Raw genomic sequence first — 25531 nt, 5'->3', positions numbered from 1 at the left:
AACAAAATAATAGAACCTACTGGTTTGGAAATTTGAAAACATTACCATTTAATAAAGAACATAAACACATGTCAGGAAGCTGTAGAAAATTACCTCTTACTCGAATAGAACCTTCTACCGGACAATCTTCTAAATGTTTGAAGAACTATGATAAGCCTACAACAAAATCCAAACAACGGTTATTTAAATTTCATAAGTCTCCTTCTGCAAATAAAGAAAAATCAACTAATTGCGAAAAGACTAAATCTAAAGAAAAAAAGCCATCTTTCTGGCAACGTATATTTGGAATCAAATTAAAAAAATCTTGTCCACCATCATGCATCCATCCGATAACTTATAAAGAACAAATGAAATTACGCAAGCAAGATCCACGTTTGTTAAATCCATCTTATCAGTCAACTCCTGGAGATGTGTTAATTTATACAGAAATTATTAAAACTAATAAGCATGAATGTTTTGAACCGCAGCCAATACCATATCATCCGTATAAACTTCCAAGAGCTGTCTTATGTAAAATGATCATGGAAAATAATGAAAAAGTAATCATTTAAATACATTACACAAATACAAATTACAAATGCAAATACATTTATATATTACAATTTTTAGTTGAAGTATAAATATATTTGAATTTTTTGTGTCGCAGAAACTAAGATATTATTCTGCGGTACAGTCTCCAAATCATAATAACTGCAAGAGTAGTACATTTAAAACAAATCCAATACTGTTCAAAGAAATGAGACCAAAGGAAAAAGAAAAGAATGCATTCACTTGTGAAGATGGTGTTATAACTAATAATATCATGCAACCTTTTAATACTAAAATGAACCCATATGGAAAATCTTTTATCAAACTTATAAGAAATCCTAATCATACATTAAGCAAATTATTACAAACAAAATTAATAGATAATTTTCAAATTTTAAAGATTATTAAATGTAGTCAAAAAATATCAAGGGGATGATTTGCAATTAAACAAATATTAACAATTAAAAAGTTCACTTACTTTTCAATGTTTTTTTACAAATAATAAAAATTATTACGACAAGTAAAAATTCGATATAAATGCGAACTTAAAAACTATTATTATTTTATTTTTATTATTTCACTTTTTAATTGTTTACTTAAACATTTTTGTAACAATTCCGAAATCCGAATTTTCAAATAATTTTACTCGACCAATGATAATTCATGGTTTAAAATTATGCTTCGAAACAGATGGCACTACTATACGGTTGGTTAATAGAAACTAACCCCAAACATTTAATTCGTAATATTAGTTTTCATATGCTTATAAATATATAAATTTAATCATTCTAAAAGTTATTTTCATGACAATAACAACAAATTAGAAAATAATCGATAATGAATATATTTCACTTATGGTGTTGAAATTACTTTCTTCATAAGTCAATTCTGATTGGACAATTCTAAGGAAAATGTGGATATCGATCTATATCGATCATAACTAGTATTCGATATAAATTTTTCCACAATTCTGCATTTTATTACGTCATATTATTTATAGCAAATGCCTGCATCGCAACAAAACTATTTTTAAGATTAAGCTCAATTGACATGAGATTAAAACTTATATTAACAAAATTTAAAAAAATAAGTATAACTCATCGGATAAAGATAAAAGATGATTGATTAGACGATTAGAAAATTAATTCGAGAACAATAGAAATGTTGTAAAATGTAGTAAAATTAATAACTCATCGATGAAATTATTTTAAATAAAAAATTTTCCGATCGTGAGTACCGAGCCTTAACATTTTATAAATACGTTCACGCGCATTTGGTAACAGACCAATAATAAATGTTTATTTCGTAAAAGAGAGATTACGTCAGAAATAATTCGATACATTAGTTAAAATCTTGAGCCATTATTTAAATATTTCATGTGAATAGAAAATTGATGAAAAAGGAACTAAAAGAAATTTACGAGTTATAAAAAAGATAAATAAAAAACTAAAAAGGTAATATTAAAAGAAAGAATAAAAATAATAATAAGAAGAGTTGTGTGCTAAAAGAATAAATATTTATGATCGGTTTTAGCCGGTCTTTTGAGAACCGACTTTGTTGTCCGAGGGCGGCCTCGATGGCGGCGGGATTGTCGCTCAATGTGGACCCCTAAGAAGGAATCAAAGTTTCGGAATAGTCAAATGTCTCGTAAAGAAGTAGCTGCTGCTGTTGCTTGTTCAACAACATCTTGTAAGTCAAAACAATTCCCGCGATTCTTTCGAAACCGTCGAGCATCATCGGTTTCTCTTGTGTGGCCATACGTTGATGTAAACGCCGGTTCGGTGATATCCGAACAAATAGAAACGAGTTCGTTGACGTCTTTGCCGGATGAAAGTAAAAAACTGTTAATCGAAGATAAAAATAATAAATTTAAGACGAAAAATCACGAGGAAGGTAACGGATATACGGAAATAGTTTGGTGTTTGGATCATTCATCGACCTTTCTTAAATGTATACCTTCAGAAGTTGGTGCTGGTGGTATTGTTGATGATCCCGAAGATAAAACAGGAGACGTAGAGACAGTTGCTAGCATCGAAAAATGGTTGAAAGCGAGAACGGAATCCGTCTCAAGCATGGAGTTGGATGTTACCAAATTGGAGGTAGAAGAAAACGTAGAAAGATATTTAACCAACGATTTGACACATTCTTTCTTACCGAAGGATCCTGACACTTTGTCCATTGACATTGATTTGTCCGATAAAAAACTTAACCTGAGTTACGAGCATTCCATATTGCAAGAACTTCAGACGGAGAAATTGTTAGGGGTATGCGAAAAAGATGATGAATTTATATTACCCGAATTTAGGTTGGACCAACTTGATCCTTTGGCTCTTTCACCTGATGATATGATGGTCGCTGGGGAAATCTTACCGTCCACCAGTGGTTCTACTTCTTTGACTACGCCAAATGAACATCTTACTGATACATCTAACAAATCGGAAAAAGAAAGAGTACAGTTGATCGATCAAACAGAAGATACTGAAAATCATACTTCTATGGTTGATTCCACAGAGTTGACCAATTTGCCTATCGTCTTTGAAAACATTAACGTTATGCAAGATACACCTGAAGCTAATAATATCGTTTCTTCTCCAAAAAGTGTATCCAATTCTTTTACTGATGTTCTTGATAACGATGACGTTATAGAAAATACAACAAACGTTATTGATGTAGCTAACTCTGGCAATAATATTATGCAACAATTGAAATCCAAGGCAAGAATCAAATTGGAACCAAGAATCATTAAGAAACGTCGAAGGATATCTGACAAATTTGATGAAAAAATTAAATCCAAGGAAGGCGTAATGACTGTCGTCGCCATATCGACAGATAAAATTTCTAATATGACACAAATTGTTATTAATACTGGTACAGAAGAACAAATTTATCAGGGTAAGACATCAGAACTGATAGAAGCTACAGGAAATTTTCCTAAATTGCCAAGAATAGAAACTTCTCCAGCTTGGAGCGGATCCTTAGAATGCAATTCTGAAATGAATCCTAGCAGTCAACATGAAATGATAATATCTAATGCTTTAGCGGAATTAGGGGTTACGGATGACAATTTGCAACCTGTTACGGTAAGCGAACATGGGAAACTTTGGTTATGTCCAAAAGAAGGTTGTGATAAACAATTCAATAGACTGTATGCTTTAAAAGGACACTTGCTATCTCATTACGGAGTGAGACCGTTTAAGGTACAAAGTATAGAATTTATATTATATCTACAGTATATTTTTCTTATGCTTATAATTAAATAATTTAATTTGATTTTAGTGCGACAACGAAGGATGCACTTGGGCATTTTATTCGGAATTTAAATTAAAACGGCACAAAGAAACTCATTCGAAACGTAAAGATTACGCTTGTCAAGTAGAGGGTTGTAATAGAAGATTTACCACCATATATAATTTATGGAGTCATCAGAAATTACATACTCGTCCTAATAGAATTAAGTGTCACGTACCCGATTGTCAGGAGAAATTTCAAACCAAGAGAGCACTGGAGTTGCACATGAGATCACATGATCAGAGTCATGCACCTTACGTATGTAAACACGAAGGTTGTGGTAAAAGATATTATAGTAGTAATGCATTAACATCGCATCAAAGGTGCCACAGTTACAAAGAAATCGATGTTAAGTGTTCATGGCCCGGATGTGGTAAGGTATTTGACAAACCATGTAGACTGAAAGCACACATACGTTCTCACACTGGGTGTAAGCCATATCTTTGCACTTTTCAAGGCTGTCAGTGGGCTTTTTCTTCATCCAGTAAGTTGAAAAGGCATCAAAAAAAGCATACTAATGAACGGAAATTTATATGCGATGTTGCTTCCTGTGGAAAAGCCTTTATGAGATCTGAACATCTTAAAGAACATAGATTGACGCACAAGGAAGGGAGGTACTTTCAATGTTGCATATGCAACACACAATTTTCTGCAAAAAGTAGTTTGTACGTACACATTAAGAAACATCAAAATAAAGAAGAGATAGAAAGAAATATTTCTAAACAAACGTTCAGCGAATCTTCGAGTATAAAAAACCGTTTTATAATGACTGAATCTCGTTGTTCTAAAGCAAATCCTTTTGTAACGCAGAAAAAAAAATCTATCGAACTTAACAAAGATCTTATTTCCCAGAATGCTTCCACACCAGTATTGTCTCAACCGTGCGAATCGAGTTTAAATAACGACGACGAAAATCAAAGCTTAGAAATGATATCTAATCAAGATGAAATTAAAACGTTATATCATTGTCCTGTAGAAACATGTACAAGATCGTATAGTACAAAAGCGACGTTAAGAGCGCACATGTCAAAAATACACGGTACACCTATCGGAGATTGTGATAAATCATTAAAAAGTAAATCTACAAATGTTATAGATTTTAACAATATGGACTATGTCTTATATGCTCCACCTTCTTCAGCATCGGAATCTACCGAACAAATGGTCATGGTAACGCCATGCGATACTGTAGTTGTTAACAACCCTTCGGAAATGGATTCTTTGCCTGAAACGCAACCGCCTCTCTTAGACATCGTTCTAAGAAACGATTCTATTCACGAAAATGCAACGAACGAACAATTATTGCAATCTAACGTTAAAAAAAATCACGGCTCCGCGAGGACAAATTTAACATTTTCGGACGTGTGTAAATTAAAAACAAAAGGTGCGCCGATGAGTTCCATTGCGGGAGCATCGGATGTAACATTAGGTGCTAGTGATATGAAAGGGGAATTATTATTTACCGAAGAATTACCATCTATGTATTATCAAGACGACGTAGGGGGAACGGAGTATCAAGTTTTATTACTTGATTCAGGACCGTCGGAAAGTGCTGTAAATTTGCGCGGTCTTGAATAATGTGTTAAATGTTTGAATATTGCTATTAAAAAAACAAAAAAAAAAAAGAAAAAAAAAACAAGAAATAAAAAAAAATTAACGATCACTATTATTTTTAAGTATAGTTATAAAAAAAATTAAATATATGGTCTGTGATCGGGGGGCCGCCTCGAGCCTCATGATTTATTTGTATAACAGTCCATAATTGCTTTACACATCGTTATTTTATTAATAAATTGTTGATATTTTTTCATAAAAATTATATATTCATAAATATACATGTATATATATATATATGTATATATATACGTATATATAGTCTACTTATTATTTCATTTTTCTATTACGATATTTTCTCTCTCTTTTTTTCTTCTTTTTTTTTTCCTCTTTAACAGCAATAAGATGCGTTGTTACATAAATTTATACAAAAGATTAAGATTAAACGTTAATGTTTACAATTATTCATTCTTTGGTGTTACAAGTAAACAAAATACTTTTCTACAAAATCAAGGAACTTTTTTGTATGCGTGTACAAAGAAGTACACGTTTTTTAATGTAATATTTAAAAAAAAGATATAACTAATCTAAAATTTATCATAAAGCGAGGTATACAAAATAGTGTTATCAAATAATATGCATTGATGAGTCGATGAGTGAAAGAAAGTGCGAATAAATTATATATGTATATATATATATATGTTGATGGTGGATATAATAATTTTCAAATTCGCCCGATTATAATGTTTCATGAGATGGTATTGGCGATCGGTTTAAAAAAAAGAAAAAAAAAAAGAAAAAAGGATCATACAAACTAACTTTCGCGTTGGAATTGATCTTATGTGTGACATAATACTTGTATATTATTCTAATATCATTGCAAAATATCGAGACGGAATCTTAATAATATTGCTATGAATGAAACTTATGTTAGTTTTTAAGATATCAATAATAGCAAGATAAATGCATAATGTACTATAATTTTGTTTCATTTACAATTCGTATATTGGACGAACATTGGAATGAACCGAATAGCGGGAATGCTTTTGAACAATTTTCAAAAATGTATGTATATAAATGTTAATCTACCGAAAAAACTTATTCAAAGTATCTCACTGATCAAACAATTTCGGCCTCTTTTTTTGTAACATTGTAATCGGTTTTAATGGAAGGAACATTATAAGTTTTCTTCGTTATTCTAAAGTACAAGCAGTCTCTGAGTTTATCGAATAAGCATAGGAGAAAATGCAATAATACGATAAATGTCATACATCCCGCGCATATCAGTAAAGTTTGGATAGGTTTTTCCCAATTAAGAATTTTGTAAATATAATGATAGCCATTTTTATCAAGACCACCTGCCGCGTAATATATTATTGAAAATATTATGTAAAATAATACCACGATAAGGCACCACCACACATTTTTTATATATATCGGAACACTCGTGATCGACAAATCTATGAGCATTAAAATACTGTTACAAACGTGTAACATTATATTCAATGGGTCTATGTAATTAATTTTAGGGTTGTACACTGCAGTCCAATAAGTAACAGTCACACCAACGGCTAAACTAGATGTCACCGTATAAAAAACCCAATAGGATTTTTCCAACATGGTCAATTTCATATCACTAATGTTATAAGCTGGATCCTTTTGTAGTTTCCATCTTTTGGAAACTATTAAAGCTCCTAAGAATGATTGAGTCAGTCCCAACGCCAAGTCCCAGTTGGTCAAATATATCGGCCATTTCTCCCAGTTGTATTGAGGCTTGTAACTTCCAAATTCAAATAACGAACAGAAGATAATACTGATCCAGGCAAGGAAGATCAACCAACGATATAATAAATACCAGCTGGCCACGTGGATTTGACATTTTGGTTGAGAAAACAATTGGACGTGAGGTGGCTCGGTTTTTGTGTTAAAATACTTTCGTAATACTTCATAATTCCAGAATTTGTTTAACATTGCTTGGCGACCTGTAATGCAAAAGAAATACATTTGTTAATAATTTATAATTATTATAATATTATATGTAATTATGATTAATTTAGCAATTGTTTGATAATTTTTCACTTTTTTCTTATGCAATTTTTCATAATACCAAATGCGGAAAAAGTTACTTTAAAAAAGTCTTTTAAATTTGCACAGTCAGTAACTTTAAATGCACTGTTATTGTGGTTAGTAGTTTAATAACGAAGTCAATTATTTTCATGGTCTGATGATTAAATCTTTTTTAAGAAGAATAGACTTTTATTTATATTGATATTAATTCATTTTCTAGCAATGTTTCTTCTATAGTTTTATATTTTTAATACTCATCAAAGATATTTAATATTTAATAAAAATTTTTAATAATATATACCACATATTATAACAAAAATTTAATAATTTTAACAATATAAATTTTAGAGCTCATTTTGAGACAAATTTTTTTTAATTGTTTATATTTTTTAATATAATACCAACAACATTTTATCAAAATGGATATTTCAAACTGAAGGATTTTGAAATAATCGACAGTTCGATTATCGAAAAGATACGAGAGTAATTTAAAAATTTCGCGGGCTTCTTAAGTCATCTTCAGATGAGTTTTTAATTAAATTTATATAATAAAAAACAAAAAGAAACGATTGCAAATATTTTCAAATTGATTTAATAATTCAACTGTTTTTATAGACACACGAATTCCAAATAATATCAATTTATTTTTATATCAAAGAATATAAATTCTAATTAATGTGACAAAAAGTCCATTATGTTTCTTATTTTTTCATTAATATATTTACAATTTATCAAATATTTATCAATAAAAGAACGATTATCTAATTCTTTTTTTAATTTAAATATTAAATAAACGTTTAAACGAATTTCGTTAAATTATTTAATATAACTTATAGACGTGACGTAAATATAATTTTATTAATTATCGGAATAATTTTCTCAACGACTTACATAAAGAACATCGTAGGAATATGTAAATAAATTTTTTCGGTGATATTAAACTTCTCACGTGGAAAAACATTGTTTTTTGATTAATAATTAACTATAAAAAAGATAGGAATGTCTTGAAAAAAAAAAACAGTTCTATTACAATACTATTGATCGTCGTAACCTCAAAAACGAAATAAGACACCTGAGTTGATTAAAGAGCGCAGCACTGTACCTTCACTGTAATTTTCTAACAAAAGGCGCCAATTTTAATTTTCCATTTTGCATACAATAATTTTTATTACAAGACAACTTCTATTTTCTCGACGTTAATTTTGTTTTGTTTTGTATTTATTACGACGTTTTTAATCGTTCGCGTGTTTCTTCTCAATTATAATGATTTTAACGTCACAGATTAGTACGATGATTTAAAGAAAAAGAATTATTTGACAAAAACAAAAATTAAAATTCGTATTATTTCCGTTCGGTTCGAAAGTATGGATAATTACAAAACAAAAATTGTCGACATTTCGAATGAGTAATACATCAAAATTGTTGTATAATATCGAACAGAGTGAACATGAAATCTTTTAATCATGGTAGTAGGCACAGATGGTAGGCAGTTTCAATTAATTAACCCTTGCTGACCTATGTCGCTGAGGTTCGCACGAAGAAACGGTCAACTCTGTTCTATACATGTTACAAATGTCCGGAGGTCACACTAGTTGGGTCAATCAGTCAATATTAATTCCACGTTAATTTATTACAATCTTCTCCTATTATTATCGATTTTCTCGCGTTAACTCAACTCAGGTGACACCGTTTTAACGAAACCTTTTTAACAATTTGATTATTTTATCTTCCGGGGGGGGGGGGCATGTAGGAATATTTAACGTTATTCATTTCATGTATAAAAGTGACTTTTGTAATAATTTAAAGATAAGATTATCTCGTTTGCATGGAAACATTTTTTTTTCTATATTAAACAGGGAAACTATTTTTTACAAAAAATTATGCCAATCGGAAATGTAAAAAAGTAACGCCACTATTTAATAGTGCAATTAAACGTACGAATTTATCGTTCACGTGAAAACGAATTTATTTAAAAGAACACTTTTAAAAAAAAAAATATATTTTCGTATGGAATGAGACTTTAGTTAATTGAATAGTTAACAGAATAGAATTTCTTTTACTTACAAATGAATAATGTACATTTTATGCGTTTTCATCTTAATTTTTACTTATTTTTACATTTCCATTTTAATCGATTATTTTATCGGATCCACATATATTTTATTTTTTTATCGAAGCTATTTGTACATTATCAATTCGTATTCATTTACTGAAAAAATTTATGATGCAATTTCAAATTTATGTGAAATTATGCAAGCTTTATCGAACAGCACACTACGTAAAAAAAGAAGAAGTAAAAAAATATTTGAACTTGGGAAAAACATATTCCTAGGACAGAAATTGAGATATTACAAATAAATAACGCTTATCTCTATCGGATTTTTTTTTTTAATTTTTTTCTTTCCTTGTGTTGCAAGAAAAGCTGCATTTTTCATATCCATATCATCGCGTATCTTATCATTTTCATTTTGTATCTAACGATTGGCGAGTACTAGTTTTTTGATCGATCAAAAATAGAATATAAAAAAAGAGTCGAGGGAATAACAAACATTAACTCGAATGAAATGCAATGGTTGATAAATTTAAAAATATTTATAGAAATATTAAGATCACGCGTAGAAAAATTTCGAATCAATCACTACGATTCACACATATTATCAACAAATTTGACTAAAAATTATTGCTACTTTTGTTAATAATTTTGTTATTATACGAAATTATTTATTTTTCGAACATTTTATTATATCGGACATTTTGGTATACAATTACAGAATCGTATGATCAAGAAATATATATATGCAAGCAAACACGTAAACGATGACGTCAAGACAATTATAAAGACAAAACGAGTTTAAAAAGAATAAATAAGGAATAAAAATATCGTGCATTACTGTACGTTTAAATTTTCGTATAAAGACAAAACCTTCATCACGAATTTAGTGATATATTCGTGGATTATAATAATACTTCTTTAGAATTTAAAAATGTTGAAACCTTAATAATAATAATAAACAACAAAGTAAATGCATCAAAAAAAAAATATGATTGGCAAATATAAATATATACCAATAAGTAACGATGCGTATTTTTCGCTAAATAATTTTTTTTTTAAGAAAGAAAACAAGGAAACAATCAACGATATATATGTTGTACGTATACTTAAAGAACACACACACACACAAAGAGAAAAAAAAAACAACATTCACAGGAAAAATAAGTAACACTATTAACACACCAAAAATGTTTTTTCTAGCATACACCAAGAACTGAAGATGTAAGAAAAAGAAGTATATACAAAAGTATAGGTTCCTTGATCGTATGCTGACGGGAGAATATTTGATCGATGAGTTTATCAACCTGTTCGATCTTAGAAAGCATTTGATACTACCGATAAACGTTCGGAAGTACGCCTGACTCGTGACTGATCGATCTCCTGTGCACTGGTTGTGATCGAAAGCGTGCACCGTGTAGATGAAACGATGCAATTCTTATATTATACCCCCTATTTCTCCTTCCTACTATCCTAATCACACTACATTAAATTATCCTGTGATGCCAAGCGCGAACACTAAAGAGAGTATAAAACCTCTTTACTTTTACTGATTGATCATTATTACCACGATCACCATTCGCTATTCTATTCCCCGTTGTGTTCGTTAAACACGACTCACCAATTTAATTTAATAAATCTTTTAACTGACAATGAGAGAGAGAGAGATTCCTGCCCATCCAACGCACACTCTTTACGGTTACAATTAAGAGAATCTTGTTTCAAATTATAACTCATACCTCACATAGTTTCGAATTTATTATCTATTGGATTGGATGTGCACCAAATAGTTGCAATTTTGAAGTATCCAATTCAATTGACTTGTATGATTTCAATTATCGAATAATTGTTGATTTATTACTCTCAATAACCTTGAGTTTTAAATACTCGTGCTTATAAATTATAGTTATTAAGTCGATAGCGTGACTTAGTCTTTACGAATGACTTGTATAATACATTGAATTATTAGTATTATTAACAAAATAACAATTATTTCTTGTAGTGTCGATTTAATTTGCATTGTCATTCTAGATCGTGCAAGAAAAATCTTGAATATTCTTTTTTCCTCTCTTTTTTTTTGTTTTTTTTTTCCAAACGTCTATAATTAATTACAAGTCATTTAGAAAAGAAACATTTAATGAAAGAGTTAATAATCACAAAATAATGAACGCGTCCTAAAGTTTCGTCTGTGCAACGACGCCATGTTGTGGCTTTCGCATAATCGGCGAAAGGAAATTTGACGTATGGGCCAGATGTTTGTTCACCCAAGCGTATAAATTGATCTATCCCTTTTTTGTGGTTTTTAACGTTATTATAGCATGTTAAAACGAATATGTTTTCAACCTTTTTTTTTCCCCCATTTATTTAACACAAAAACAACAGTAGAATATATGTATTATCGATCTAAAATGCAATAAAAGATTTTGACATATAAGTATAAAAGAAAAAAAATATATTTATATATATATATACGATTAATCTTTCTAAAGAGATATTTTTTATATTTTTTATATAAATTAAAATAAAAATAAGTTACAAATCCGACAACAATAAAATTGACATAAAACATAATTATTTAATTGAAAAAAAAAAAGAAATGAACTTGCTACACAACTACTATCGATAATGATAATTATTATGACAAAATAACAATAGATCATTATTATTTCGCATAAACCATTGTTTACCATTAACTTGTCGGAACAAATTTTCTCAATGTAAACGTGACGTTATAAGATTATTGTACAATCCTAATCACTCATCGATTATTTATGTTCAAAATACGCGCATGTTCCCGCGCGGTACAGTGACCGTCACCATTTCTACGAAGGATAATTAAATAAAAAAAAAAAGAAAAAATAATTGTAAAAAGACCCATTCCGCGCGGACTCCCCCTCTTCCATCTTTCCGAACAAATTATCAAGGAAATCCAATCCGACTAATGGAATTCCAACTGAATCATTCGAAGAAGAACGATAAGAAGAAAAAGAAGAAGAAGAAGAAAAAACGTTGTGAATTTTTTGTTTGTTTTTCCTTGTTACGTTCATTACCTTATTCTTCTAATATCATCTGGCAGTACCACCAATGATGATGATGACGTTAAGAAGAAGAGGAAAAAGTAAAACGCACCGAGGGTCGTCACAGCAAGATTCAGAGGATCCTTTATCCTGTCACCAATACAAGATGTTCTTTCGGGTAGATCTCGATCATTAAGTTTGTTGTTACACTTTGGAGGCATATTATAACGAAACCTCCTGCTCGTGGAACGACTAGTTTCTAACTGACTGCCTTCCAACAACGCGTGGTTGAAATCAATATCAATCCCTGTACACCTTTCCTTCTCCCTCCACTAACTCTTATTTTTCTCTCTCTCTCTCTCTCTCTCTCTCTCTTCTTTATTCACTTCTGTCTACTTCTTTTTTTCTTTCTGCGAACCCACACACACACAGAGACAGACACACAAATATTCTGTCTCGTTCTTTTTCTTTCTCCCTCTTATTTTTATCCTTTTTCTATGAACACACACACACACACACACACACACACACACACACACAGCCAGAAATACTTACTCATACACGCGTAGTTTCGCACAGATATACACCTGTTTCGTTCCCTCACTCTTTAGTTCTCCTACTATTATACTTCTCTTTAATTCTCTTACTCATTGTCGGTTGTAATTTTCTTGCCGGAACTCTTTCATTCATATCCGCAACTCCGAACACACATGTGCCTCGCCAATTCCAATTGGTTTTCTTTCTAAACTTGAATGAACAATTGCATAATGTTATATTTCATTACATTACCCCCCTCTCACCCTTTTGTATTAAATAATATATAGATTAAGGTAAAGAAAAAAATATTAAATAGTTTAAAATTTATCATAACGTTTTGTACAGTTTATAAATTTATGAACACACTTTCAAATTTTCGATTAATTCAACAAACTACAGTTAAGTATATCTGTTCAATATAATTTAAATAAAAGATCCATAATTTAGATGAGAATATAACATTAACAGAGTAATCCTCGATAAAATTTGTAATTTGTTTTTTAGATCATCATTTTTCATCGCCGTTTATTTCCTATTTAAAAATCGTTATCGTTTACTTTAAATTATCAACAAATTCTAATTGCGATATTGTTCGAAAGATTAGTTATACCTTATTTGAAAATTTATCTATGCAATATTAATGCGTGTCTTGTTGACAAAAAAAGAATACTAATAAAGTAAGAAAAAGGTAGAGAAATATTATGGCTACGTTCGAAAGAGTTTTATAGTCTCAAGGTTTACGAGAAGGGTTCCTGAGAAACGAAGGATCCAAGGTTGACCAATACACAAAAGGTATGATTAAGCACTTTTGCCAATACTTTTTAGGAAGTTAAAAAATATAAAAAGGAAAGGGTCTCTTATTATTTAGTTCGAAAAGTTCGTAGAAATTGTTTACTCGATAAGGGTTAAATACCATCGATATGACATCCTTCGTACGGTGAGAATTATTTATTGAACGTTGCTTCGAATTGATTGTTGTTTTAAAATATATGTGAAGAATAAAATCGAAAAATAAAAATAAAAAAAAAAAAGAAAAAAAAAAGATTGTTTATCTTACGACTAGATACCTTACAACTACAATGATTGTAACTGAGACTCGAAGGTATTCCTCAGTTAACTACGTCTACACGTAACTGGCTTAAATTGTTGCTCTATATATATATATGTATGATATATATTACAATTACGTATTACGTGTAAATAGAAATTATTCGATTATATTAATCTTACATTTACACACAAAAAAATAACTTATATATTTGCCAACATGATTTTGTTTTATGTAATCGATAATCGAGTACATCATTCATCTTTCTTAGATACTTGAAATATCGAATAAATTAATTATTATAACAATTAATATTTCACATATATTGTAATAGAGTTTTGCAAGGAACGTTTGAACGTTTTTAACAAATCATTCCATAATAAAATTGAAAAGAGTTGACGAGAGTTAAAGGTGAACAGTTTGAACACCCCATCTGAGATGTATAAGTAAGATAAATGTGAATATTTTATAATTGGAATGATAAAACAATTCATACTTCTCTATCTATCTTTCCTTATGACCAATTTCATTAATTATTAATCAATTTGATATTGAAGAGATTCGAAAATCAATGGAATATTTTTTCGAAATACAAACTTTAAGAAGAGAGACAAGAACGCGGGTAAAACAAAGTTCCCGTGGATGATATTCTAGGTGGCGCTAGGTACGTAGACCAAAAATAATACCCCGGGTGTTGGAAGAAGAGGAGGGTTTTCACGTTTTATTGAAGTAAATCTTAGAACGTAGAGAGAGAGAAAGAAAGAAAGAAAGAAAGAAAGAAAGAAAGAAATAAAGAAAGAGAGAAAAAGATAGTTAACATCTTCTTATCCAAGTTAGAAGACAAGACAAGAAGAAAAAGGGTAATTGGTTTTGTTTTGTTTGTTTTTTGTCTTCTCTCGCATATAAACGTTCAAGAAAAAGTTGCAAATTTTTGTAACGTTTCGAGAGTTCTGTTTCCACCACACACCTGCGGTCATGGCGATGGTGGGAATGATAGATTGCCGGTTTATACTCTGCGTATACTTCTTCGTCATCGGTAGCGGTTGTCTTGCCAACGATGCTGCTAACATGTGAGTTCATTTACATCGTTTCTATATGTAAAACGATGCTACCTTTCCTGATATATCTCCAATCATAGAAGAACACGTAAGAATTGTTTTATGCAATGTAAGATTTTAAACAAAAAAGAAAAAAAAAAAACAACGATCCACACCTAGACCGCAACTTCTGACGTGGATTTTTTTGTTCTCCTATCAATTACATTTACCCCCACCCTAGCCCCCTTGAGAGGTTTTTTCTAAGCCCTTCGTGGTTTAAAACTGGTCGTCTCTGATATTTTTACGAATCACGAAAAAGAACGAACTTTGTTTCTTTTTTTGCTAGTCTTCGAAAAGATTCCTCGAGTTTTCAAATTGTCTATCAACTTTTGGAATAACATTGTAAACGTATATCACTATGATCGATAAAATAACTAAGATTGTGTGAATCCTATCTGTGTTTATATTGATTTGTTTTTAATTGATTAATTTGTTTATTTTATTTATAATTGTTTCACGCAGTGTCAGTAAATGGGCAGAAGATATAGGTAAAGATTTATGGGAATTGGCTAATGCAGTAGCACGACCCGGAGAATTATTAACAGTGAGTATATAATAATAATGCCATTGCATGATGATGATGATGATGCATTTACGCATTCTCTACTTTAATGCTTTCCCCATCCTTGCTCTCGATATAACGTAAACGCTCGATAGACTATTTTCGTCGTGCGTTCGTTCATGAACAATGACGATTTCTTTGATCGGGGATGAGGACAAACTCGAAAACTTAGGGTTGGATTTTAAGATATTTATCGTATCGACCTATGATAACTAAACCTTTGGTCTATTACTCTTAAGGTAATCAATTCCTGTTAACTTCTGATTCAATATTTCTCAATTTTCATACATTATTTCATTTAATAGATTACCTTTATTATTTATTTATTTAATTTTATTATATAAAATTACACGTACATTCCAGAATTTTGTTATTTTAATAATGTAATTGTAGAGAGAGAGAGAGAGAGAGAGAGAAAATGATTAGAGATAAAAGATATTAGACGCCATATTTGAGGAATGGCATAAGCCTTGCAAACGTAGCTTGGTAGAACTTTGTAAGCACAGCTTGAAAGCATAGATGCCACTTGTGTTATGTTTTTATCATGGATAATGATCTATCCGGAAAAAAACCCTTTTTTTTTTTAAATTTATATTTGTACGAATGCAATAGTAATTGCATAGTATAACGATTATATAAAACAAAACAAAACAATTCGAACGATACTTGTAAAACGTTGGTTTGTTTTCTTCCTCTTTGTTTTGTCTTTCTCTTTTCTTTTTTTTTCAGATCTACAGAAAAATGAATACCAAAGTACAAGACAAATCTGGGGACGAATTGGTCAGTATAATAAGCGAGAACGTTGGAAGAATGTTGCGTAGAAAAATGGATGCTGTTACTTGCATTCGCATAGCAGCCGAGTCAAGTGGTGAAAATAGTACTTCTGAGTCTGACGATGATGACGATAATATTAATAATAATACTAATAATAATTTTACATATTATTCGGGAAAATATAGTAAAGTATTAAACGAATCGTCGTTTAAGATTCCTGAAAATATGTTAAAGAATCAAGCGATTTACAGGTAAAATACAATTGGATATTTCATTTGATCAATATAAAAATATTGTAAATGGAATTACAATTTATTTTTATACATTAGTAATATCTATTTTATATATATATCAATTACATTATCTATTGAGAATTATGCAGGTAGTATTATTACGTGGTTGTATCGTATGCACAGTGTGTCGTTTGTAACGTGGATCGGAATTTGCCGATCGCTATTGGAATGGGGTTGAATTGGGAATGTTGTGGTAAATGCATAGTATTCTAGTAGTAGTTCACTGGTTAACGATCAATCCATAAATTGGATCTATATATGCATAGACTAAAGATCAAAATTTTGGATAGAAGTAGGAGGTACTCGTGTAAGAATCATATTGAAATTATTCCAACTTATATGATCTTCCAAATGTTACAAATAATTCGAAAATATACTAAAGTAACGTAATGTCAAATAAAACGCGTGCAAGAATAAAGAAACGTTGATAAAATTGAGACTAATAATTTGTACATAACCGTATCTGATACAAAACGAAATAGGTGTAATCAAAATTTCGATCAATAGTTTGTATACAGTTTAGACGTATAAAAAAAGAAATATAGGAGCTATTAAATCATCGTATCGTGATCATTAAATATCGTATCGATAATTTATAATGAACACGAGAATCGTAAATATATTTATTAGTAATAAATGAATACGCGAGAGAAGAAATAACGAGATATTATAGATTCGTTTAAAATAAAAAAATGTTCGTAATATTATTTGTTTAGTTTTGTTTTATTTGTTTCTAGAGATATGATTTTAACATCGGATTCACATTTCTATAATATACCTGTAAATACGATGCATTCGTCGGTACATATACCGACGAACGTTTACGATCTATCACCGACCGTAAAAAAGGTTATAAATAGAATGGAAATATTAGACGAAACCTTCCGACAAAATTACGAGTCGGATCCTGCGTTATCCTGGCAATATTTTGGTTCGGTCACAGGAATGTTAAGATATTATCCCGCGATGCAATGGAAAACTGGTAATCTAGAAATGGATTCAATTGACGAAGGTGTTGATCTTTACGATTGCAGAGTACGCAGTTGGTTTATCGAAGCTGCAACTTGTAGCAAGGATATGGTCATATTAATGGATGCGAGTGGTAGCATGACTGGAATGGGAATAACCATAGGTAAACGTTTTATAAAAATAAATAAAATAAATAACGAATAACTTTTCAATTGGTATTTGTTTCTAATACAGCAAGGGCTACGGTAATGTCGATACTGGATACCCTATCGAACAACGATTTGGTTACACTTTTAAGTTACAACAATAATACGGAAGATATGGTGCCCTGTTTCAAAGATATGCTTATCCAAGCGACACCGGAGAACGTTGACACGTTTAAAAAATCAATGAAAGAAATCAAAACCGAGGGTGTCGCCAATTTAACCGAAGCCTTTACAAGAGCTTTTAGTTTGCTCAAAACTTATCGAGAAACACGTGGTTGTAATGCAGATACACCGTGCAATCAATTGATCATGTTAGTTACCGATGGAGTACCTGGTAATTTATCAGAGGTATTCGATTAATCAATACAATTATGTTACTTTAGAAAAAATATCATGATTTTTCTTATCTTACTATAATATCGCGTTTATGATTTTATAATGGCCGATATATACGAGGAAAAAAAGAAAAAGATAGAAATATAAGTGTATCTGGGTCATTTATTATTATTATTATTCGGTTTTGAAGAATATTTTCGATCGTAAAGTGAACGTAAAAGTAAGTGGTACTCCTGTGCCAGAATGTTCTCGGTATGAAAAAAGGGTTGCATTCCGAACGGTATCTTCTAAGAGTACCTCTTCAATTTTATGAGATCCCACTCGAAAGGCCAAGTATGATAGAAGTTTCTTCCCCTTCCCCATTTTCTCACTTTTTCTTTTTTTGTTGATCTATCTTTCTTATCTCCCTTCTTATCTTACAATTAGAATAACACGTGTATCACTATCACACTATCCTCTTATTCTAATTACATTATTATCTTTAGTATATTATTACGCGAATTTTGTTTCTTATATAATTATCGATTTTATCAATCAAAACTGAGTTAAACATTTTGACGAAGATTGGCATTAAATATTAATCATTTAGATTTTGTTTTAATTTCAAAATTTTTCTAGTTCATATAATTAAATCATAAGCCGTTTAATTTAATTTCGCAATACTTTTTAAAAGAGAAGACTGCAAAAATATAAATATCACATTTGTGATCTTAATCGCGAAGAATTTTTTTGCAAAGTATGCGTTTCAACGTCGAACAGATTATAACGTAAATTTTTCGTAAGCGTATTATTTAACACCGAGACATCTGATAAACATTTTAAAAAAAGAAATTCTAAACCGTTATTATTATTATTATTCGCGTGTTTTAATGAGGTAATATTTTGAAATATAATATTTTTTTTGTTGTTTTTCATCCAAACTAAACGAGGGAATATAATAATAATAATAATAATTAATACCGTATTTTCGATTGTTCTTTTTCTTTCTCGTGTGTTTTACAGGTGTTTCAAACATGGAATTGGCAAGATAATAATACACATATACCAGTACGCGTGTTTACTTACCTCTTGGGTAAAGAGGTCACGAAGGTACGCGAAATCCAATGGATGGCCTGTCTTAATCGTGGTTACTATACCCACGTGCATACACAAGAAGAAGTACGCGAACAGGTGCTCAAGTATATACCCGTTGTCGCACGACCTTTAGTTCTTCAAGATGTGAAGCACCCGGTCGTGTGGACGCACACTTATGCTGATAGCACGGTAAGATAATTTTGATTATGCTATACTTCTTCACGTTACTTTCCTTTTTATTTATTCTTCTTCTTATCATTTTAAAATCAAATTTTATTCATAATATCTTCATTAGAAACAATACAAATGATTCGTTTAATTATTCGAATAATCGTGTCGAATTTTTTCATTACGATCTATTTTTTCACGATAGAGAACTCAAATTGTTCACATTTGACTGTTACTGATATTCACGAGTTTTTTGTATAAAATTTAAATTAATAATACATGTGTGAACGCGCATACTTATGTTGATAACACACGATAAGATAATTTTGATTATACGATACTTCACGTTACTTTCCCTTTTTTTTTTTTTTTTATATTTTTCTTCTTTCTAAAATCAAATTTTCTTGTTTACTCTTAAAAATTTTCCATTTAAAATGAATTCATTAATAATAATAATAATAATAATAATAATACGTAGATTACAAACAATAAATACAAATGATTCCGTTTCAATTATTTGAATAATCGTGTCGATTATAAAAATTAATGACCAAAATTAATGTCAATAATACACCGACACGTTCGCATTTGGCGGCCAATGATCGTCTTCGTTATCCATCGAAAAGAACGTGGAATAAAAAAAAAACGCGAGATCAGCGTGTTTATGTTATCCGAAGAACCACGTAGTCATCTTCGTCGGTTTCTTGTTACGCGATAGCGGAACAAACGACCGCGAAACCTCATAGCTGTCGTTGCCATAAACCGGGGACAGGGGAGGGGCCTTGGGGCTGAGGGGAAAGGAACCCAACTTTCTTCCAGGGTATTCTTATTGTTTTACGTATATATCCAGTTACGTTTATAAATAAAACATTATCACATAAATCAAAATTAATTACGTTTCTTACGCGTATGTGTAAAAGATTAATTTTTTTTTGATCGTGGGAAGGGTGCGGAGGGGGGGGAGCGAGAGGGAAGAGGGGTAGAGGGGATGGGTCCGGAGAAAAAAACAAAACTGCAATATTATTTTTAGATCGAGATCGAATCGAAATAATAAATTATGGATTTAATTGTGCGATGAGAAAAATAAATCATCTTTCTTCGTTCAAAAATCAATGCAGGAACAATAATAAATGTTCAATAATTTTCTTAAAATATCGTTGAAAAAAAAAAAAAAAATAAAAAACAGAAAGAAAGAAAGGAATCGAAGCAAGTGATAAGAAAAAGCTTATGATTTTTCGTATTAAACATACGAATTCCATTAGAATCCAGCACTTGCCACGTGGCTATGGGAAGTGATGAAGCACGAGAAGCAAAAGTCCCGTCTCGAGAAGTACCTCAAGGGAAAACGTCTGGGAGTGCGAATAAACGAGGATGCCATCTACATAAAGAAGGTTCATGCAAGCAAGCAAGCAACAAACAAACAAAAACTATTCTAAAAACCCCGTAGAAAACCCCTGCTTGCACCTGAAGCTTCCGATATGTTTTTTATCCCCCATCCCCCTTATATTTTTCTTTTATTTTTTCCTATTCTTTTTTTTTTTCTTTAGTTTTATCTTTTATTTTCTCACGGCTGTGCGAAACTGATTGTAAGATATACAGAAGACAATGAGAACTTTCCTTATATTTTTTGGATCTAAAAAGAAAGAAAGAAAGAAAAAAAACGTTGTTTTCTCATCGTCTACTGATATTCAAATCCGCCATTTTATAAATATCTGTTTATTTTTTATTAGCAATGTTAATAGCGTAGTTTATCTATTGTTCATTAGTTGGATATTAATTTGTTTATAGATGCTCTTTTAATTAGCCCCATTACATACACCCTCACCACCATCACCACCACCACCACCGCCCTATTTGCATTTAGAGTAGTTCGTTTTCTCCATTATGTTTTGCTGTTTTGATTTAAAATATTTTTGATCTATGGATGAAAAACAAACGTTAATGTGAGGGGGGATGATAATTTGTCGCGTTTAAATGTTTGGAAATAGAATGAAATATTGTTTCGTTGTTCTTCTTAGTTGCATAAAAGTGAAGACGTGAGAAGGGATCCGGCCAGTTTGAACACAACATCATGGCAAGAGTACAGATTGCTAACGTCCGTTAGCACGCCGGTATTCGATCGGAAAGGAAATCGCGACAATAGAACCAGAAAAGCTAATTTACTTGGTATAGCGGGTACCGACGTTCCCATAGATGATATTAGGAAACTAACTTTGCCCTACAAACTTGGCGTAAATGGTTACGCATTTATAGTATCGAACAACGGTTACGTTATATTACATCCTGATTTAAGACCGGTACACAAAGGAAGACTCAAATTGAATTACAATAGCGTTGATCTAACCGAAGTTGAAATTCTTGACGATGGTCGTGGTCCAAGGTATGAGATTATTATTATTATTATTATTATTCGATAAACTTCGCGCTAAAGGAAAAAACATTTGCGAGCAAAATTATATAATAAATATGTGTTCGATAGATATATTAATTTAGATTTATTTAATTAAATAAACGAACGATAGGAATCCTGGACCAGAAATATTGGCACTACGTTCGGCATTGGTTGATCACAAACGCGGCAACATGAGAGACGTACCGGTTAAACTTCACTACGATGATTATCGTCGCGTGACTTTGGAAAGACGTGACTATTTTTATGCACCGTTACCTGGTACACCATTTGGTCTTGCGGTTGCATTGCCCAATTATGGTACTACTTGGATCAAAGTAGGTCGATTTAAATAGACATATCGTACTTTGTATAACAAGAATATCTTCGACTTGTAATCATTCGAGAATTGATTTTTTTCTTTTCTTTTCTTTTTAAATTAAATTACAAAAGGTAGGAGACGAAATTCTAAGGAACCAAGAGAAAGGAATAAACAATGGTGATTTTTTCGTTGGCAATTATTGGCGCGTACATCCTGGCTGGGTTTATTGTCGCTTTCATTATTTGGAGGGTCACGAATTTGACACGCCGGAAGACGAGTTACGTCACTTTTTAGGACTGTTAGATAAACCGGAATGGCGATGGTCCGACCAATACGAGGCTTATCCCATATCTGATAACGTTTCGCTCGACGATGACCCAGAATGCGGCAGACAAACCTTGTTCCACGACGATTATTATTGTAATAAAGAACTCATGCAATTGTTGATATTCGATGCAAAAGCTACGAACAATAGTTTTGCCGGTGATTACGTAGTCGATGATCCAGTTGTTAGACAATTGGCAGAAACTTATAAAATATTTCTAAGATTCGTTGCTACGCAAAGCGGGCTTACCAGGTGGCATCATTTGGTAACCAAAGAATTGCCAGATGAAGACGATGGCATTGAATTTGGTGATCTTCACAGAAGAGCCGTCAACGAGCCATGGTACAAGGGTGCCATTTTTCAAAATAATTTGGACCCTGATAGTATTTCCATATCAGGTAATTTTCATTTAAATTCTTTAAAATATAATACACATTTATGTAGTAAATTTATTCAAAATATAAAGAAAAGAATGAATTGAATGTTTCTATATTCATAATAATTAATAGTTCCATGGGAAGCTAAGGAAGATGCTATAGTAACAGCATCAATGGGTATATTTCCACAATACGGTGGAAAAAAAGCGCCAGCAGCGGTGATAGGTTTTCAAATGACGATGGAAGGTTTGTACCAAAAGTTCGTCGAATTAACGTCGGACAATAACGAATTGAAAATGAGTTGCAATCAAACGTGGATAGATTGTTATTTGTTGGATCAAAATGGTTTTATAATTATATCGGAAGCTTACAATGATACCGGTGAGTTTATGGGGACTCAGGAAGGTGCGGTTATGCATTCTATGGTTCAACAAGGTATCTTCAATGCCGTCGATATCTACGATTACCAAGCTTGGTGCGAAGAAGTGGTATGTAAAATGATGATTCGTATATTATTAAAGTAAGATTAATTAATTGAAAAGTAAAAGAGAAAAATATTCGTAACGGAGAGTATATGCGAAGTCAGATAAGAAATACGTGAATCGATAAAGTGGCATCGAACTTTAGTCGGTAAAAATATTATATATATATATATATATATATATTCGAAAAAAGAAAATAATATTTTTCAGTGTACAGAAGGTGGAGCAAACATTCCAACGAATCCGTTAACTTATCTGTGGAAACTATTGCTCTGGTTTCTATCGAGAGTGACGTGTTTTACGACCCAGTTCGTAAACTTGCCTCTTGCCTACGCTAAAGTTCACCCAGACGAAGATGCACCGGATCCACCACCTCCAGCACGCCCCTATCTCTATCACTATCCGTGTGATCAAAAGAGAACGTTGTATATGATGAATGAAACTGTGGCTGCCAAAGTTGTTAGAAATAATCCTGAACATTGTTCGAAACCGTACTACGCGCAACGAGTTAGTATCAATATTATTTTTTTCTCATAATATTATTATTACCTTTTTAAACTATTCATATTACAACTATCGTTTAATTTTATTTATATTAACCCTTTCGTGTTACCAATTATTATTCATAACATGCTCGTCGTATCCATGAGCTAATTTATATGGAACAATATTAGTCATAACGAAATGGGTTTAATATAACAAACTTAGAGGACGAATGAGTATGTTTTAATAATTTGTATAATTTTAGGTTCCTCATACGAATCTATTGTTCCTAGTTGTCGACAGTATGTACCCAACTTGTTACGAAAGACTCCGAGTAACTCCCGTTACTATTTCACCATTCGAATATACTAATGGTTTGGAGGATAGACCTTGTCATAAAATTCCATTGAACGATCTGAAAAGAAGACGACTCGAGGGTTGCTTTACTGAACATCCATTAGAACACGAGATCGAAGCTTGTGGAAGGGGATCGGTAAATAATATTTCCGGGTTACTTATATTTCTTGTTATATTAAAAACGATATGTGTAAATTCAAATATTTGATTTAATCAATTTTTAACAAAAATATCATCGTTCGATCATAATAATATCCACGTTTGTTTTCTTTTCATTCAATTTTTTCTTTTTACACGTCAACGAACTTCGATCACGAATAAATAAATTACAAAATTTAATTAAACCTCTGTTGATTGCCATCTTGTTGGATTGTGTATTCCTTAATTTTTTCTTTTTTAACGACATTTAATTGGTTATTTAAAAAAATATAAAAAGACAAATACGAAAGAGAGAGAGAGAGAGTGAGAGAGAGAAGATAATCGAAGAAGGAAATAATATCAATTATCCTCGAATGTCTGCGTGCCAAATCGTTTTATCTTCTTTCGCGAAGCTTCAAGGACATTTTAAGAATTCAAACGCGTAGATCGATTAAAGCCAAGGGAAACCAAGGGAGGAATTCGGTTGGTCATCACTTTTCCGCATGAGAAGATGCCATTCGGCTGGCGACGTCTTTTCGGCTCCGTGATAGACCAGCCCCCATTTTGCAATGAAAATGTTTCTTCATAAAAAATATCCTATTTGGCAATCGTAACTATCCTCATGACATCAATCCCCCCCACCACCACGACCCCTCTCCGACTGTAACGTCTCTCATAAATAATATAAATCACTTAAATATATAAGTCGTTTAAAAAAAAGAGAACAAAAATTATATAATATAACTTTATTAAAATCGTAAAGAATATTGTTTTCCATTTTGTTTTTTTTTTTGAAAATATACAAAAACAAAATATAAAATAATAAAATACGATCGTGTTGATAATAATAATAAAACAAAAATATTATTTCGTAGAAAAAAAATATAAAATTCGATAGTCAACCCTGTACATCCTCCCCTTTTGAAAGAAGAAAAATCCATGTGGGAAGAGGGCGGTAGGAGGGGGGTGGGGAAGGTTACAGAATCCAAAAGAAATAGAAGACAAAGTTCGGGTAAGTTGATATCGGCCGGCCTGAAAAAAGAAGGGAAGACAATGCTATCAATTAGGATGATACGTTATGTACATATAT

The 25531-nt window shown here is 31.3% G+C and overlaps 3 protein-coding genes across 9 annotated transcripts; 2 read left to right on the top strand and 1 right to left on the bottom strand.

Moving 5' to 3' along the window:
• The first annotated feature begins 1982 nt into the window (after nt 1-1982).
• LOC106793370 (zinc finger protein 184-like) lies at nt 1983-5441 on the top strand. Of its 2 annotated transcripts, XM_014760247.1 has the most exons (3): nt 1983-3725; nt 3805-4189; nt 4274-5441. In XM_014760247.1, the coding sequence occupies exons 1-3, from the start codon at nt 2127-2129 to the stop codon at nt 5392-5394; spliced, it is 3105 nt and encodes a 1034-aa protein (XP_014615733.1). In that variant the 5' UTR covers nt 1983-2126; the 3' UTR covers nt 5395-5441. The 2 variants fall into 2 exon arrangements, with proteins under 2 accessions (XP_014615733.1, XP_014615732.1); XM_014760246.1 differs by having other exon boundaries at nt 1984-3725; nt 3805-5441.
• Nucleotides 5442-6330: 889 nt separating this feature from the next.
• On the bottom strand, nt 6331-12787 carry LOC106793371 (protein rolling stone-like). 6 transcript variants are annotated; one of them, XM_014760251.1, is made up of 2 exons: nt 12538-12787; nt 6331-7352 (listed from the first exon to the last, which is right to left on the bottom strand). In XM_014760251.1, the coding sequence occupies exon 2, from the start codon at nt 7339-7341 to the stop codon at nt 6490-6492; it is 852 nt and encodes a 283-aa protein (XP_014615737.1). In that variant the 5' UTR covers nt 7342-7352; nt 12538-12787; the 3' UTR covers nt 6331-6489. The 6 variants fall into 6 exon arrangements, with proteins under 6 accessions (XP_014615737.1, XP_014615735.1, XP_014615740.1 ...); XM_014760249.1 differs by having other exon boundaries at nt 12617-12787; XM_014760254.1 differs by lacking the exon at nt 12538-12787 and adding an exon at nt 10826-11032.
• Nucleotides 12788-14767: 1980 nt separating this feature from the next.
• LOC106793376 (voltage-dependent calcium channel subunit alpha-2/delta-3) lies at nt 14768-24555 on the top strand. Its single transcript, XM_014760263.1, has 13 exons — nt 14768-15159; nt 15649-15730; nt 16478-16773; nt 17553-17947; nt 18019-18338; nt 19329-19589; nt 20831-20959; nt 21587-21948; nt 22091-22295; nt 22411-23002; nt 23114-23469; nt 23674-23970; nt 24212-24555. The coding sequence occupies exons 1-13, from the start codon at nt 15065-15067 to the stop codon at nt 24509-24511; spliced, it is 3690 nt and encodes a 1229-aa protein (XP_014615749.1). The 5' UTR covers nt 14768-15064; the 3' UTR covers nt 24512-24555.
• The last annotated feature ends 976 nt before the right edge of the window (nt 24556-25531 follow it).

Source organism: Polistes canadensis, unplaced genomic scaffold, assembly GCF_001313835.1.
Source record: "Polistes canadensis isolate GaletaPanama2010 unplaced genomic scaffold, ASM131383v1 scaffold_13, whole genome shotgun sequence".
NCBI lineage: Eukaryota > Metazoa > Arthropoda > Insecta > Hymenoptera > Vespidae > Polistes > Polistes canadensis.
This window is presented reverse-complemented; position numbering and strand designations above follow the sequence as displayed.